Source organism: Scyliorhinus canicula, chromosome 15 (assembly GCF_902713615.1).
Source record: "Scyliorhinus canicula chromosome 15, sScyCan1.1, whole genome shotgun sequence".
Classification (NCBI taxonomy): Eukaryota; Metazoa; Chordata; class Chondrichthyes; order Carcharhiniformes; family Scyliorhinidae; genus Scyliorhinus; species Scyliorhinus canicula.
The window spans coordinates 29,664,050-29,680,221 of record NC_052160.1 but is presented as its reverse complement, the minus strand read 5'-3'; the positions used below and the strand labels follow the sequence as shown (position 1 = coordinate 29,680,221).

General features: G+C 48.5%; 1 protein-coding gene across 1 annotated transcript in view; it reads left to right on the top strand.

Annotated features, from left to right (window-relative positions):
- abca3b (ATP-binding cassette, sub-family A (ABC1), member 3b) overlaps window positions 1-16,172 on the top strand; it is a 191,204-nt gene that overhangs the window by 34,376 nt on the left and 140,656 nt on the right. The window contains 5 exon segments of the mRNA XM_038820903.1: window positions 5,308-5,552; window positions 6,055-6,313; window positions 7,221-7,351; window positions 12,370-12,535; window positions 14,841-15,100. Of these exon segments, the coding sequence (XP_038676831.1) occupies window positions 5,499-5,552; window positions 6,055-6,313; window positions 7,221-7,351; window positions 12,370-12,535; window positions 14,841-15,100 (870 nt within the window). The 5' untranslated portion in view covers window positions 5,308-5,498.

Sequence of the window (16,172 nt, the reverse complement as noted above, 5' to 3'; positions counted from 1 at the left end):
AATTCGACATTCGTCTGTTGAAAAGGAGGCCCAGGCAATCGTTGAAGCGGTGAGGCACTGAAGGCATTACCTGGAGATTCACTCTCCTCACTGACCAGCGGTCGGTAGCCTTCATGTTCAACAACACGCAGCGGGGCAAGATCAAAAATGATAAAATCTTGAGATGGAGAATCAAGCTCTCCACCTATAATTACGAGATCTTGTATCGCCCCGGCAAGCTCAACGAGCCCCCAGACGCCCTCTCCCGAGGTACATGTGCCAGCGCACAAGTGGACCAGCTCCGTGCCCTGCACGACAGCCTTTGCCATCCGGGGGTCACTCGGTTGTACCACTTAGTCAAAGCCTGCAATCTGCCCTACCTCGTCGAGGAAGTACGGACAGTCACCAGAGACTGCCAGGTCTGTGCTGAGTGCAAGCCGCACTTCTACCGGCCAGACCGCGTGCGCCTAGTGAAAGCGTCCCGCCCCTTTGAACACCTCAGTGTGGATTTCAAAGGGCCCCTCCCCTCCACCGACCGCAACACGTATATCCTTAGTGTGGTCGATGAATTCTCTAGGTTCCCATTCGCCATCCCATGCCCGGATATGACGTCTGCCACCATTATTAAGGCCCTCGATTCCATATTCGCTCTGTTCGGTTTCCCCGACTATATCCACAGTGACAGGGGATCCTCATTCATGAGCGATGAGCTACGTCAGTTCTTGCTCAGCAGGGGTATCGCCTCCAGCAGGACGACCAGCTACAACCCCCGGGGAATCGGGCAGGTAGAGAGGGAGAACGGGACGGTTTGGAGGGCCGTCCAGCTGGCCCTACGGTCCAGAAACCTCCCAGCCACCCGCTGGCAGCAGTTCCTCCCGGATGCATTGCACTCCATCGGGTCTCTACTATGCACTGCCACGAATAACACGCCCCATGAACGTGTTTTTACCTTCTCTAGGAAGTCTACATCCGGGGTGTCGCTCCCGACTTGGCTCGCAGCTCCAGGGCCGTTCCTACTGGGTAGGCATGTCCGACTCCACAAGGCGGACCCTTTGGCGGACAGGGTACGCCTGTTCCACGCAAACCCCCAGTATGCCTACGTGGAGTTCCCCGACGGCCGCCAGGATACGGTCTCGCTCAGGGACCTGACTCCCTCGGGTGCCGATCCCACTCACACACACCTCCCCACCCACGTGCCACCCTCCCCTCCCCCGGCGCTCCCAGCATCAGCCCCACCAGGTCCATCCCTCCTTCCCCTGCCCACGCGAGAGGACATGGAAGATTTCGGCACGCTCCCGGAGTCATCCAGCAACTGGCCAGCACCAAATGCGCCAGCACCGACGCCGTCGACGCCGACACCGCCTGTATAGACGTCGCCACCACTGTTGCGTCGCTCCCAACAAACCGTCAGACCACCGGACAGACTTAATCTCTGATGGGCACCGGGTTGCAAGATGGACACTTAATTTTTTTCCCCCTCCCCTCTGTAAATAATTCACGGATTCTGTATATAGTTCCACGTCACCCCCGCCGGACTCATTTTTAACAGGGGGTGAATGTGGTGATCCACTGTGTAATTGTGTGTGTGCCTGTATTAGGGGATGTACAGCAGTACCTGTATTACAGGTTCGTCGGTAGCCCCTGCCGTCTAGCTCCGCCCACAGGGAGCCGTATAAATATGTATGAGTTCCCCTGAGCTGCCATTCTACCAGCTGCAGTCGAAGGATAAACATCTCACTGTAATAAAGCCTCTCTTGTATTGATTCGAGTCTTTAAGTGCAATTGATAGCGCATCATCTGGCTCGCTCTCTTGCTCTCTCTTTCTGTCTAGCCCGCTCTCTCTCTTGCTGTCAGGCTCTCTCTCTCTCTCTCTTGCTGTCTGGCTCTCTCTCTCTCTTGCTGTCTGGCTCTCTCTCTCTCTCTTGCTGTCTGGCTCTCTCTCTTTCTTGCTGTCTGGCTCTCTCTCTCTCTTGCTGTCAGGCTCTCTCTCTCTCTCTCTTGCTGTCTGGCTCTCTCTCTCTCTTGCTGTCTGGCTCTCTCTCTTTCTTGCTGTCTGGCTCTCTCTCTCTCTTGCTGTCTGGTTCTCTCTCTCTCTTGCTGTCTGGCTCTCTCTCTTTCTTGCTGTCTGGCTCTCTCTCTCTCTTGCTGTCTGGCTCTCTCTCTCTCTTGCTGTCTGGCTCTCTCTCTCTCTCTTGCTGTCTGGCTCTCTCTCTCTCTCTTGCTGTCTGGCTCTCTCTCTCTCTCTTGCTGTCTGGCTCTCTCTCTCTCTTGCTGTCTGGCTCTCTCTCTTTCTTGCTGTCTGGCTCTCTCTCTCTCTTGCTGTCTGGCTCTCTCTCTCTCTTGCTGTCTGGCTCTCTCTCTCTGTCGCTGTCTGGCTCTCTCTCTCTCTCTCTCTTGCTGTCTGGCTCTCTCTCTCCCTCTTGCTGTCTGGCTCTCTCTCTCTTGCCGTCTGGCTCTCTCTCTCTCTTGCTGTCAGGCTCTCTCTCTCTTGCTGTCTGGCTCTCTCTCTCCCTCTTGCTGTTTGGCTCTCTCTCTCTTGCCGTCTGGCTCTCTCTCTCTCTTGCTGTTTGGCTCACTCTCTCTTGCTGTCTGGCTCTCTCTCTCTCTTGCTGTCTGGCTCTCTCTCTTTCTTGCTGTCTGGCTCTCTCTCTCTCTTGCTGTCTGGCTCTCTCTCTCTCTTGCTGTCTGGCTCTCTCTCTTTCTTGCTGTCTGGCTCTCTCTCTTTCTTGCTGTCTGGCTCTCTCTCTTTCTTGCTGTCTGGCTCTCTCTCTTTCTTGCTGTCTGGCTCTCTCTCTTTCTTGCTGTCTGGCTCTCTCTCTTTCTTGCTGTCTGGCTCTCTCTCTCTCTCTCTTGCTGTCTGGCTCTCTCTCTCTCTCTCTCTCTCTCTCTCTCTCTTGCTGTCTGGCTCTCTCTCTCTCTCTCTCTCTTGCTGTCTGGCTCTCTCTCTTTCTTGCTGTCTGGCTCTCTCTCTCTCTCTCTTGCTGTCTGGCTCTCACTCTCTTGCTGTCTGGCGCTCTCTCTCTTTCTTGCTGTCTGGCTCTCTCTCTCATGCTGTCTGGCTCACTCTCTCTTGCTGTCTGGCGCTCTCTCATGCTGTCTGGCTCGCTCTCTCTCTTGCTGTCTGGCTCGCTCTCTCTCTTGCTGTCTGGCTCTCTCTCTCTCTTGCTGTCTGGCTCGCTCTCTCTTGCTGTCTGGTTCTCTCTCTCTCTCTTGCCGTCTGGCTTTTTCTCTCTCATGCTGTCTGGCTCTCTCTCTCTCTCGCTGTCTGGCTCTCTCTCTCTCATGCTGTCTGGCGCTCTCTCATCCTCTCTGGCTCGCTCTCTCTTGCTGTCTGGCTCTCTCTCATGCTGCCTGTCTCGCTCTCTCTTGCTGTCTGGCTCTCTCTCTCTCTCTTGCTGTCTGGCTCTCTCATGCTGTCTGGCTCTCTCTCTCATCCTGTCTGGCTCGCTCTCTCTTGCTGTCTGGCTGTCTCGCTCTCTCTTGCTGTCTGGCTCTCTCTCTCTCTTGCTGTCTGGCTCTCTCTCTCTCTCTTGCTGTCTGGCTCTCTCTCTCTCTTGCTGTCTGGCTCTCTCTCTCTCTCTCTTGCTGTCTGGCTCTCTCTCTCTCTTGCTGTCTGGCTCTCTCTCTCTCTTGCCGTCTGGCTCTCTCTCTTGCTGTCTGGCTCTCTCTCTCTCTTGCTGTCTGGCTCTCTCTCTCGCCGTCTGACTCTTTCTCGCTCTCTTGCTGTCTGGCTCTTTCTCTCTCTTGCTGTCTGGCTCTCTCTCTTGCTGTCTGGCTCTCTCTCTCTTGCTGTCAGGCTCTCTCTCTCTCTCTCATGCTGTCTTGCTCTCTCTCTCTCATGCTGTCTGGCTCACTCTGTCTTGCTGTCTGGCGCTCTCTCATGCTGTCTGGCTCTCTCTCTCTCGTTGTCTGGCTCTCTCTCTTGCTGTCTGTCTCGCTCTCTCTTGCTGTCTGGCTCTCTCTCTCTTGCTGTCTGCGCTCTCATCCTGTCTGGCTCTCTCTCTCATCCTGTCTGTCTGGCTCTCTCTCTCATCCTGTCTGTCTGGCTCTCTCTCTCTTTCATGCTGTCTGGCTCTCTCTCTCATCCTGTCTGGCTCGCTCTCTCTTGCTGTCTGGCTCTCTCTCTCTTGCTGTCTGGCTCTCTCTCTCTCTCTCTCATGCTGTCTGTCTCGCTCTCTCTTGCTGTCTGGCTCTCTCTCTCTCTCTCTTGCTGTCTGGCTCTCTCTCTCTCTCTCTCATGCTGTCTGTCTCGCTCTCTCTTGCTCTCTGGCTCGCTCTCTCATCCTGTCTGGCTCGCTCTCTCTTGCTGTCTGGCTCTCTCTCTCTTGCTGTCTGGCTTGCTCTCTCTCTTGTTGCCTGGCTCTCTCTCTCATGCTGTCTGGCTCGCTCTCTCTTGCTGTCTGGCTCTCTCTCTCTCTCTCTCTCTCGTTGTTTTGCTCTCTCTCTCTCTCTCTCTCCCTCTCTCGCTGTCTAACTCACTCTCTTGTTGTCTGGCTCTCCCTCTCTCTATTGCTGTCTGGCTCTCTCGCTGTCTGGTTTTCTCTCTGGTCTGCTTCTCTCTTTCACTAATTCACCCTCTCCCTGTCTCACTAGACTGTGACCCAGGGCCGGGATCGAACGCGGTCCTCTGCGGCGTGAGGCAGCAGTGCTAACCACTGCACCACTGTGCCGCCTACCCTATTGCATTTATACAGCATCACATCAAACACTTTAGAGCAGTTAGAGCACAGGATAAATACAGAGTAAAATTCCTTGCACACCGTCTCATCAAACATTGCCAAAGCTGGTATAGCTGGCAAAACCTCTTTTGCATTGTCCAAATAAACACCCTCAGATCAAGTACAGCATGGGTTAGATACAATTTGATGTGTGACTTTGGAGTTGAGGCACGGGTCGGAATGGGGCTGCTGAGGCTGTATGGCCAGATGACCAAGGAATTGGGATCACTCCTAACTCAAGTTGCTGTAACCAACAACAAGAGGCCTGTAACTAACAATGATTTCTCTCAGTGCATGTACCTCAAATAGTCTCACTGGGCGCACAGGCTTGGAAGGATAAAATTGTTAATTTACTTCATGTGAGGGAGGGAGTTTTATAGCTCTAATAATTTCGTCACATCACTGAAACCTGTAGTTATGGCCACTTACTTACCTGGGGTTTGTAGCTACTGTGCTTCTGTTCACAATCATCAACACTGTAGCAATAAAGATGAATTTTAATTTTAATAAATGCCTACTTACAGAACTGACTACCCTTCAAAAGGGTATTTTGGGAGGTCCGGAGGTGAAAGGTGCTATATAAATGCAAGGCTTTCTTTCTCTTTCTCAGAGGGGCCCCTTTGGGCTGATGGGGGAACCGGAACATCTCATTCAAACTGACACAGGAATTCCATTCACTGCAGTCTGTGACAACGTTTTGAAAGCTGCGTATTAGAACTTGCTGCATCAATTGTGCTCCCCTTCCCCAGTTCGGAACCCTGGACTGTCCGTATCATATTTTGGACTTCTCTTGAGTTCAGGATGACCAGGCTTCGGCAGTTTGGTCTGCTCCTTTGGAAGAACTATCTGTTGCAGGTAAGTGGAACATTACAACTTATGGTATGGAGGAGAATCTGTGTGAAGTGTCTGAATGCCTGCAGTGCTGTCTACCATCCTGTTGTGTGTTTGTGATGTTCATCTCCAGATAATTCAATTGTCCAGACCCTGCAGGAATGTACATTTGAACTTCCTTTCTGAGAGCTATACCCTCAAGCCCTGCTTCTGTTCACCTCTGTATGCAGACTCACTTGAATCCAGCTGGGTTTAGGCTATCATAGTGACTGATGTGGTCCTGCCTTGGGCCCAGTGCTCTGTGTCAGACAAACTGATTTGTCCTTTATCCTGTGCACCCCTGGAACATGTTTGGGACAAGCTCCCACGAGACCTGACATTGCATCCTGGCCTGGTGGGAATCTTGAACTTGTGATGTACCTCATATGGTGCGAAGTGTTTAATGTACATGTCTCTGCTGATAATATACTGTGAAGAGAAACTTGTAATGGTTTTACTTATCAATCTTACTTTTGTTTCAATGCAGAAACGCCAGGTGTTGGTAACCATCGTTGAGATAAGCCTGCCGCTTATATTTGCCGCAATTCTTATAACTCTAAGATACCGAGTTAATTCTGTGCATTATCCGAATGCAACCACATATCCCTCCTTTTATATTTATGATATTCCATATTTCCCCCAACATCCTACAGTTAAATGGAGTATGGTTTACATTCCCTCCAACGTGACTGCAGTGGAGAGCATTGCAAAGCTGGTGAAGGACAGTCTGCGGAAGGTAGTTAAACGTAAGTTTCCAGTGTTTTAGGTCACCGTCTTTTTACTGGGAGTAATCTTTTATTCCTAAGTTTGGTGATGCAATTCAGTTTTTATTCTCATGGGTGAAATAGTTGAGAAGTAACTTTTAAATGTCTATCTAACAGCTTTCAGGATTTTTTTTTGTGCAGACATCAACATTTGTGAATCGTTTATTACAACTTGCTATTGTGGGTTTTGAATTCATTTTTTTAAAAAATTGGTTTTACTGGTTTTTGCATTTGACTTGTAACAGATTGCTAAATAAAGATTTAAATATAAAAGAAAATAGAACAAAAGATCCAAAGAAACCACAGTGTTAAACATGGGGTGTGCAATAGAACCAAATGGGAACTATGTCCCATAGCAAGCATGTTTAGCAGAGTGGGTTAGCCCTGCTGCCTCACGGTGCCGAGGTCCCAGGTTCGATCCCGGTTCTGGGTCACTGTCACTGTCCGGGTGGAGTTTGCACATTCTCACCGTGTTTGCGTGGGTTTCGCACCCACAACCGAAAAGATATGCAGGCGAGGTGGATTGACCACACTAAATTAAGGGGCAATTTAGTGCCATTCCAGGCACCTATCACCCTCTGCGTAAAGAACTTTCCACGTATATCTCCCTGAAACTTTTCCCCTCTCACCTTGAACTCGTGACCCCTAGTAATTGAGTCCCCCACTCTTGGAAAAAGCTTCTTGCTATCCACCCTGTCTATCATGAGAGGGTATAGAGTGCTAATATTTAAAATCAAAGTAGATTTGACTTGAAAGGCTAAATCTAGTTTTCTCTTGACCAATGCTGACAGAACTACCGAACATTTGCTGCCATTTCTGTTTTTATTTTGGATTTCCAGCATATGTGGTATTTCGCTCATGAATTAGAGAAATTTTCTTTTCTTTGCAGTTGTAGGTTTCCAAACTGAAGCTGAATTTAATAAGTTCATAAGATCTGAAAACCAATCGACAGAGAATATTCTGGTAGCTCTTGTAATCGACCATGACTTTAAGCACCAGGATGAACGTTTACCACTGCAGGTACATGCTACATAGTAAATTGATGCCAGAGTACATGTCTCAGATTGTGAATCCTTAAAATTGTACGTATGTGCTCTATAGTGATTCCTTATCATTGTAAATATGTGCTACAGAGTGAGTCTTTACCATTGTACATATTTGGTTTGGTAACAATAATATAAATTCTTTCTTTCCCAGCTAGAGGTGCAATGGTAAGATTTGCCACTATCTCTGTCCATATATATTGGGCGGGATTCTCAGTTTCGGGACGTCCAGAATGTGTTTCCCTTTGGGACAGAGAACAGGCATCAGGGGAAAATTGGGATAGGTGCCGGTCGGAACGCAATACTCTGATGAGGTCCATGATGCACACCACCGGGGAGATGTCAATAAATGCAAATGACCTCCCGCTCCAGGAACCCCTGTAATAGGATGACCCCCTCCAGGGACCCCTGTAATATGCTGATCCCCTGTAATATGGGGACCACCCACAGGGACTCCATGCCTAAAGGAAATCACCCCACCCCCACAAAGACGCCTCAAGCGTGTGATTTCACTGCACACCTCTTTGGAGTTTGATCACTTTACCCTCTGAAGTCTGGGACATGAAGGAATCAGAGCTGCAGATGGTTTTTAACAAGCTGTCAATCAAAGACCACTACTTGAAAGATATGAATGGCCTGCAGATCATGGATCTGTGGGAACCAGACGCAGGCATAGCTGCTCTCCATCAAGGAGTGGACATGTGGAGCGTAAGGTAAGTATTACAGCTATTGCTGCCTCATGGCGCCAATGACCCGGATTCAATCCTAGCCCTGGGTCCCTGTCCGTGTGGAGTTTGCACATTCTCCCCGTGTCTGCGTGGGTCTCACCCCACAACCTAAAGGTGTGTAGGTTAGCGGCATTGGCCACACTAAATAGCCCCTTAATTGGGAAAAAAAAATTGGGTAGTCTAAAAATGTTTTAAAAGATAGTCTATGAGTTGAAGAAGAACTTGCAAACGGTGCTGCTCCCATATATATGCTGCCCTTATTGTTCTAGATTATAGAGGTTCCAGATTTGGAATGTGCTGTCGAAGGCGTCTTAGGGATTTGCTGCAGGGCCGTATGCGGTCTGGAGTCGAGTGGTACTGACATATTACTGTTGAGTCACTTGGGCAATAACTTGGTAGCACTGTCGGCGATACATTCCATCATTTCGCTGGTGCTAGAGAGTAGACTGACGGGGTGGTAATTCACCAGATTGGATATATCCTGCTTTTCGTGGATAGGGCAAATTTTTTCTTTGTTGTATAGGTACCTGTGTTGTAAATGTATTGGAACAGCTTGGCTAGGGACACAATGGGCGGGATTCTCCCACATCCCCTGATGGCCCGCGCCGGCGTAAACAAATGGCGCGAACTACTCCGGCCTCGGGCCAACCGGAAATTGCAGACTCCTCCGCACTACCGGGGGCTAGGCCGGAGCCGGAGGGGTTGGCGCCGCGCCAATCGGCCCCGAAGGGCTGGTGCGAGTTGGCGCATGCGAGAACCGCCGGCGTGGTTCCGCACGTGCGTAGACCGGCCAGCGTATTCTTGCACATGCGCAGGGGGTTGTCTTCTCCGCGCCGGCCATGGCGGAGCCCTACAGAGGCCGGCACGGAAGGAAGGAGTGAGCCTCGATCGCAGGCCAGGCCCCTCTGAGGACCGCACCAACCGGCCTACCAGCCAGGACCCGCCGTGTGGGACCATGTTCATTTCATGCCGGCGGTACTGGCCAGAAACCGACGGTTGCTCGGCCCATCGGGCCGCGGAGAATTGCTGGCAACGGCCCCCGACCAGTGTGGCGTAATCCCTGCCCCCGCCTGAAAACCTGCACCGGAGAATATGGCAGCCGGCGTCGGAGCAGTGGGGTGGGATTCATGCCGCCCCCGGGGATTCTCCGACCCGGCGGGGGGTCGGAGAATCCCGCAGAGTAATCCTGGAGCACAACATTTCAGCACGACAGCCAGATGTTGTCAGAGTCTTTGCTATATAATAATGATCTTTATTATTGTCACATGTAGGTTTACATTAATACTGCAATGAAGTTACTGTGAAATCCCCTAGTCGCCACACTCCGGTGCCTGTTCGTGTAAATGAAATGAAATGAAAATGAAAAATGAAAATCGCTTATTGTCACGAGTAGGCTTCAATGAAGTTACTGCGAAAAGCCCCTAGTCGCCACATTCCGGCACCTGTCCGGGGAGGCTGGTACGGGAATCGAACCGTGCTGCTGGCCTGCTTTAAAATCCAGCGATTTAGCTCAGTGAGCTAAACCAGCCCCTATTGAGGTGAATTTAGAATGTCCAAATGACCTAACAAGCACGCCTTTCTGGACTTGTGGGAGGAAACCGGAGCACCTGGAGAAAACCCATGCAGACACGGGGAGAACATGCAGACACTGCACAGACCTAAGCGGGAATTGAACCTGAGATCCTGGAGCTGTGAAGCAACAGTGCTAACCACTGTGCTACCGTTCGCCCTTTTTAATCGCCTAGTCGCCACACTCCAGCACCTGTTCGGGTACACTGAGGAAGAATTCAGAATGTCCAAATTACGTAACAGCATGTCTTTCGGGACTTGTGGGAGGAAACTGGAGCATCCAGAGGAAAAGACACGGGGAGAACGTGCAGACTCCACACAGACAGTGACCCAAGCTGGCAATTGAACCTGATACTGTGAAGCAACAGTGCTAACCACTGTGCTACCGTGGTGCCTTATCTAGTGCCTTCAGCCATTTCTTGATATAAGAACATAAGAACTAGGAGCAGGAGTATGCCATCTGGCCCCTCGAGCCTGCTCCGCCATTCAATTAGATCATGGATGATCTTTTGTGGACTCAGCTCCACTTTCCGGCCCGAACACCATAACCCTTAATCCCTTTATTCTTCAAAAAACTATCTATCTTTACCTTAAAAACATGTAATGAAGGAGCCTCAACTGCTTCACTGGGCAAGGAATTCCATAGATTCACAACACTTTGGGTGAAGAAGTTCCTCCTAAACTCACCTGGAATGAATCAAATTGATTTCATACTGGCACCTGTGTGCGATGCTGGGTATCTCCGGAGGAGACCTGTAGAGTGGGATGAGTATTCTTTTTGAATTGCTTTATTATTGAACTGTTATGGTTCCCGTCACTATAGGGGAAGGGGGTCACAATATGCTGCAATGAGCTTGAAGGTGTTGGTAAATAGACATTCTAACATGTAGCAATTTTGTTACTTAAACCTCTTTGAAGCCATCACAATTTCTAGAGTATTCTTTACTGCCTCTCGGAGTCTGCTAGCAGTAGGCTCTTATATGCCAGAATTTGAGATCCCCAGAGATTATTGATACAACAAAAAATTGCTGGAACATTAGATAATTTATTCACTTACACATATAACAGGAGTCAGTCGTGCACAGAGAGCTGGGGCTAAGATCAGACTGTTCCTCAATAGTCCTCAGTTCTGTTCTAACAGAATGCACTGGAAATAAAGTGCTCTTTATGATGGACAGCAGAAGCTTGGGAACACCACCAACTGCAACTTCCCTCCAAGTCGCACAACACCCTAACTTGGAACTATATTACCGTTCCTTCATTGTCTCTGAATCAAAATCTTGGAATTGCCTCCTCATTAGTACTGTGGGTGTACTTACATGAGATGGCATGCAGTGGTTCAAGAAGGTACCTCACAACCAGCACCTCAGGGACAATTAGGCATAGGCAATAAATACAGATCTTGCCAGAGATGCTCACATCTCATGAATGCATAAAACATTACTCTGATGGCTAGAACCTTTGTTTCTGAAAGTAGGGGTGACTGAGGAACACTGGCAGCCTATCTCTATAAATTTGTCTTCCATTTAGTTCCGATGTTTTATTGGTCAGAATATTAAATACAGGAGTTGGGACGTCTTGTTGAAGTTATACAAGACATTGGTAAGACCACACATGGAAAACTGTGTTCAGTTCTGGTCACCCTATTATAGGAAGGATATTGTTAAACTAGAAAGAGTGCAGAAGAGATTTACAAGGATGTTACCAGGACTTGATGGTCTGAGTTAAAAGGAGAGGCTGGGACATTTTTCCCTGGAGCGTAGAAGGCTTAGGGGTGATCTTATAGAGGTCTACAAAACAATGAAGAGCATGGATAAGGTAGATAGTCAACATCTTTTCCCAAAGGCAGAGGAATCTGTAACTAGAGGGCATAGGTTTAAGGGGAGAGATACAAAAGAGACCAGAAGGGAAATTATTTTACACAGAGGGTGGTGAGCATTTGCAATAGGCTGCCAGAGGCAGTGGTAGAGACGGGTACAATTTTTCCCTTTACAAAGCAGTTAGACAGTTACATGTGCAGGGTGGGTATAGAGGGATATGGGCCAAATGCGGGCAAGTGGGACTAGCTTAGTGATAGAAACATGGACCAGCTGGGCCAACGGACCTATTTCTATTCTGTAAACATCTATAACTCTATGACTCTATGTATGCAGTCATGGGAAGTTGTACTCGAGTTGGCTAGGTTGCTGGGCTGATGGACAACTTAAATTATCAGCTGAAACAGGTGGATGTTGGCACCTAGTCACTGTTGGAGCTCTGCACTCTCACCTTTGCTGTTCTTAATTGGTTGCCCATTATATTGGGATGCGAATAGTATGATCAGAATAGTATCATCAAACCAACAATACACACCTAAACAAATGCCGCAATATTCATTAATCAAGTTATTTTTCTGAAATAACCATGCATGCTGTTAGTGTGTGTTATTTTAAATCACCAAGTTTTGAACTGAGCCGCTTTGGCTCCAAAGGTCTGGGTAATCTGACCTCCTTCTGCTCATTTTGCTTACTTGCTGGTTTGTTCTGGGCTGGGAGATTCGGGTCAGCCCATTCTGAGTATCATTCTGTGTGAAATCAACACAAACTAAATGCAACTTAATGGGAACCTTTAATGAGTAGATGATCTGTTTTTGTGATGTTTGTTGAGAGATGAAGGACAGCCAGAGTTCTCATGTAATTGTTAATTTTTGTCTTTTTAGGTTAAGTACCATCTAAGGTTTAAATACCGTCCTCTCAACGCACCCCTTGGGGAACTAAGTACACTCAATCCAAACCGAGATAGGGACTGGCACACTCAGTTCCTTTTCCCACTCTTCCAGGTACCTGGGCCTCGTGAGCAGTACTTCAAGGATGGAGGTAGTCCAGGTGAGCTAACAGCATTGGCCCTTCTGCAGCTTCACTCATTTGGGTGAGCAGGCCAGGTGGACAGAGAATTTAACATCTGGACACCCCTGTCCTGTGTCCTAACGACTTCCATTGGTGTAGGATCAGAGAGAAATGTATATTTCTTCATTCTAGGAAGGGTGACCACAGGTTCAAGGCAATGAAAGCCAAGATTCCTTGAAGTGAGTTATGCTCTAGTCTGATTCTCAACCCTGCTGTCCTTAACTGGAGTGGGCGTGGAGCTTCTGTTATCCGTTATTATGCAAGTTCATTCTTGTATCTGACTCGTTGTTTTCTGCTATTTGTCGTGCTGTTGCATATTCTTCCTGTTGTCAAGCATTTAATCTACAACAGGGAAGATGCTGAGCTCTCTCCAGTTTTAGCTTTTGTGTTGTACGTCAAGTCATGCTCAGTGATTGATCATCATAATTATTATTTGCATGCCTGCCATCAAATCTGCCTTGACATTTCAGACTGTATTTGGCAGGACAGACACCAGTGTTGGAAATCTCTGCCAATGTACCCGTTTCCCAAAACTCCCATTTTAGTCACATAAAAGAAGTTGGATTTCTCCAGTGCTTCTCACAACCTGGTGAAGTATTTTGAGATCTGTCACTGCTGTAATGTGAGAAATGAATGTGACAACCAATTTCTGCATAGCAAGCTCCCCAATGAGATAATGAATCCCCCCCCCCCCCCCCCACACACACACACACACACACACACAAACACACACACTACAGTATAAATCTGAACCCATTTCCAGTTCTCTGTCTAGGTTTGACAAAGAGTCATCCAGACTCAAAACGTTAGCCCCCTTCTCTCCACAGGTGCTGTTAGACCTGCTGAGATTGTAATAAGTCCACGTAGGCAGAAGTCCCTTCACCAGAATCCCTTTTATTAACAAAACCAACAGCAGAGCAACCAGGTGCATTCAGCTTGCTGTCTACACTGGGAGTGCAGAGGATCTGTCACTCCCTGTTACATACAGAGAAAGGGGTTCCTTGATTGGGCCAATAATCAGGGAACTCGTATTGTAACAAAGGCCTTGTCTAAGTCATTATAGACTTGAATCCATAACCTTCTTGGAGATGAGTGCGACCCACTGAGTCATGATTAGGACCTGTATTCCCTAATGTTGCACCTTGCACACATTCCGACAATATGTAGAAATGTATTTCACAAGTAGTTATATATTTAACATCTATTACTATTTAGTAACCAAGGTAAATATCATAGACTATCATAGAAACTTATGGATTAGAAAAATCATACAGCAATCAAAAGCACACACCATCGCACTCTGCTTTTTGTCATGATATTTTATCAATAAATACACAGAAAGGTTGACGTTCACACACCTGCCATGTGATTATGAATATTAAGATCACCTGATGTTTGCCTCATTGTATTTCTGATTCATAAATGAAAAATTAGCCACATCTAGGGGGCAATTCTCCAATATGGAGCCCGAGTGTTCGCGCCGTCGTGAACGCTGCCGCGTTTCGCGACTGCGCGAACCGGGCCTGGGTACGACCGATTCTGGCCCCCATAGGGGGCCAGCACGGTGCTGGAGCGGTTCACGCTGCTCCAGCCTCCTTTCCCGGCGCCAAATGGGCACCACGCCAACCCGCGCATGTGCAGTTGAGCCGTTCAAACCTGTGCATGCGCGGGGGACTTCTTTAGCGCGCTGACCCCGACTCAACATGGTGTCGGTGTTCAGGGGCCGGCCACACCAGAAAGTTGGCCTGGGGAGGGGGGGGGAAAGGCTGGCCCGCCGATTGGTGGGCCCTGATCGCGGGCCGGAGCCCCCCCCCAGTGAAGGAGGCCCCCCCCCCCCCGACCATTCGTGCAGAATTCCCGGCTGTAGCGACCAGGGGTGAACGGCGGCGGCGGGTCTCTGTCAGACCCGCCCGGCTGCTCAGCCCATCCGGGCTGGTGAATCGGCGGCCCTGCCGATTCCAGCGGCCGGCGGCGCGCCAAACGCACCGGGGTCGGTGTCGTGGCGCGGTTGTGGCGATTCTCCGGCCCGGCGAGGGTCTCGGAGAATCGCCCCCCTAAATTCCCAATTCACCACATGTGGCTAACATTTTTGACAGCACTATAATAGTTTAATGACAGCAGTGTTAAAATATTGAGTCATAAGTGTCCTTACTATAGTATATAATTATTTATTACTGTGTTCTGATAAAAGTATAATATTTTCAGGACATGGAATGTTCTTGATTATTATCCAGTTTCACAGTGTAGTTTATGTGTCGTATTTCTGTGCGTTGGTTTTTCTAAGGTTATTACCGTGAGGGCTTCCTGGCAACACAACTCGCAACAGACAGAGCCATTATCAAGTATCACGCCAGCAAAGCAGCAGCAAAACTGCTTACATCGTTTCCAATAGAAATGCTACGGTTCCCCTTCCCCCCCTACATTGATGACATCTTTATTTTGGCAATCCAAACACAGCTTTCACTGCTGGTCATGCTGAGCTTCACCTACACGGCACTGAATGTCACCAAAGCAATTGTATTGGAAAAGGAAACTAAGCAAAAGGTAAAATGTGGTGTGTCTGTGTGGATGTGCTTTCCATTGTGTGCATATGCGTTCACTGTGTGCCTACACTCCTAAGTGTGTGCACTCATGTGGGACTGGACTTAGGTGCATGCAGATCTGTTTGAGTGTGTACACACATATGCAAAACCATGTCTTTGTGCATTTATTTGCGTTACACAGTCACGTAAACAGCATTTTCTCAAAGTCGTCCGTGAGCTAAGGTTCTGTGTATTGTGTAAGAATTTAATTTATTAGTGGTTCAATTTGAGAAAAATAACCGAGCAGGACAAGCTTTAGTCTTAAGTTAAAAGGTTTGCTTATTACAAATATTACTGCTGAAAGTTATGAATGCCTACTTCCCCTGGACAAGAACCTCCTGTGTAATGGTTTCTCAGACTTTTTCCTGAGTTTCTGTACACAAAATGGATGTTTGCAGCCAGACATTATACTGTTTAAAAACTTAAAATAGCTGCTGTCATGAGAAAATGCCAAATCACCTTCCAAATAAGGCAAGTGGTAATCCTGTTTAGATATCACAAGTCCTTTTATCAGTTGCAGTTCCAAAAGAGGCCAAGGTTTTCATACCTTCAGGGAAAGCCATTGTCTGTTTGAGGACATATTAAAATCTTTTCATGCCAGGGTATGTGATGTGACCATCAATACACTCGGAACACGATTGGAAGTAAACTGTGGTTTTAATAGTCTTACAACTGAGCCTGCCTGCGACCAGAAGAACTGAGGGCAGGCTCACACGGCTGCAGCACTTTATACTTCCGGTAGTGCGAGGGGCCATGGGCGGAGCCAAAGGTGGAGCCCTGTACAAGCTCCTCATCTCCCCCTATGGGCAGAGCCGCGCAACGGCTCACAGACAGAGCCCACAAGGACATAATACTATACAATACAATAGTGTGAATTACAATACAGTATGAATTCACCACATTCACCCCCTGTAAACGAATTAAGTCCGGCGGGGGTGACGGGTCTACAGGTTGAGCCAGTCCGGTGGCCGAGTGGTCCTTTGGGATTGGCGGAGCACCGGGGTTGCAGCCTCTTCGGGTGGCTGGTTGGTGAC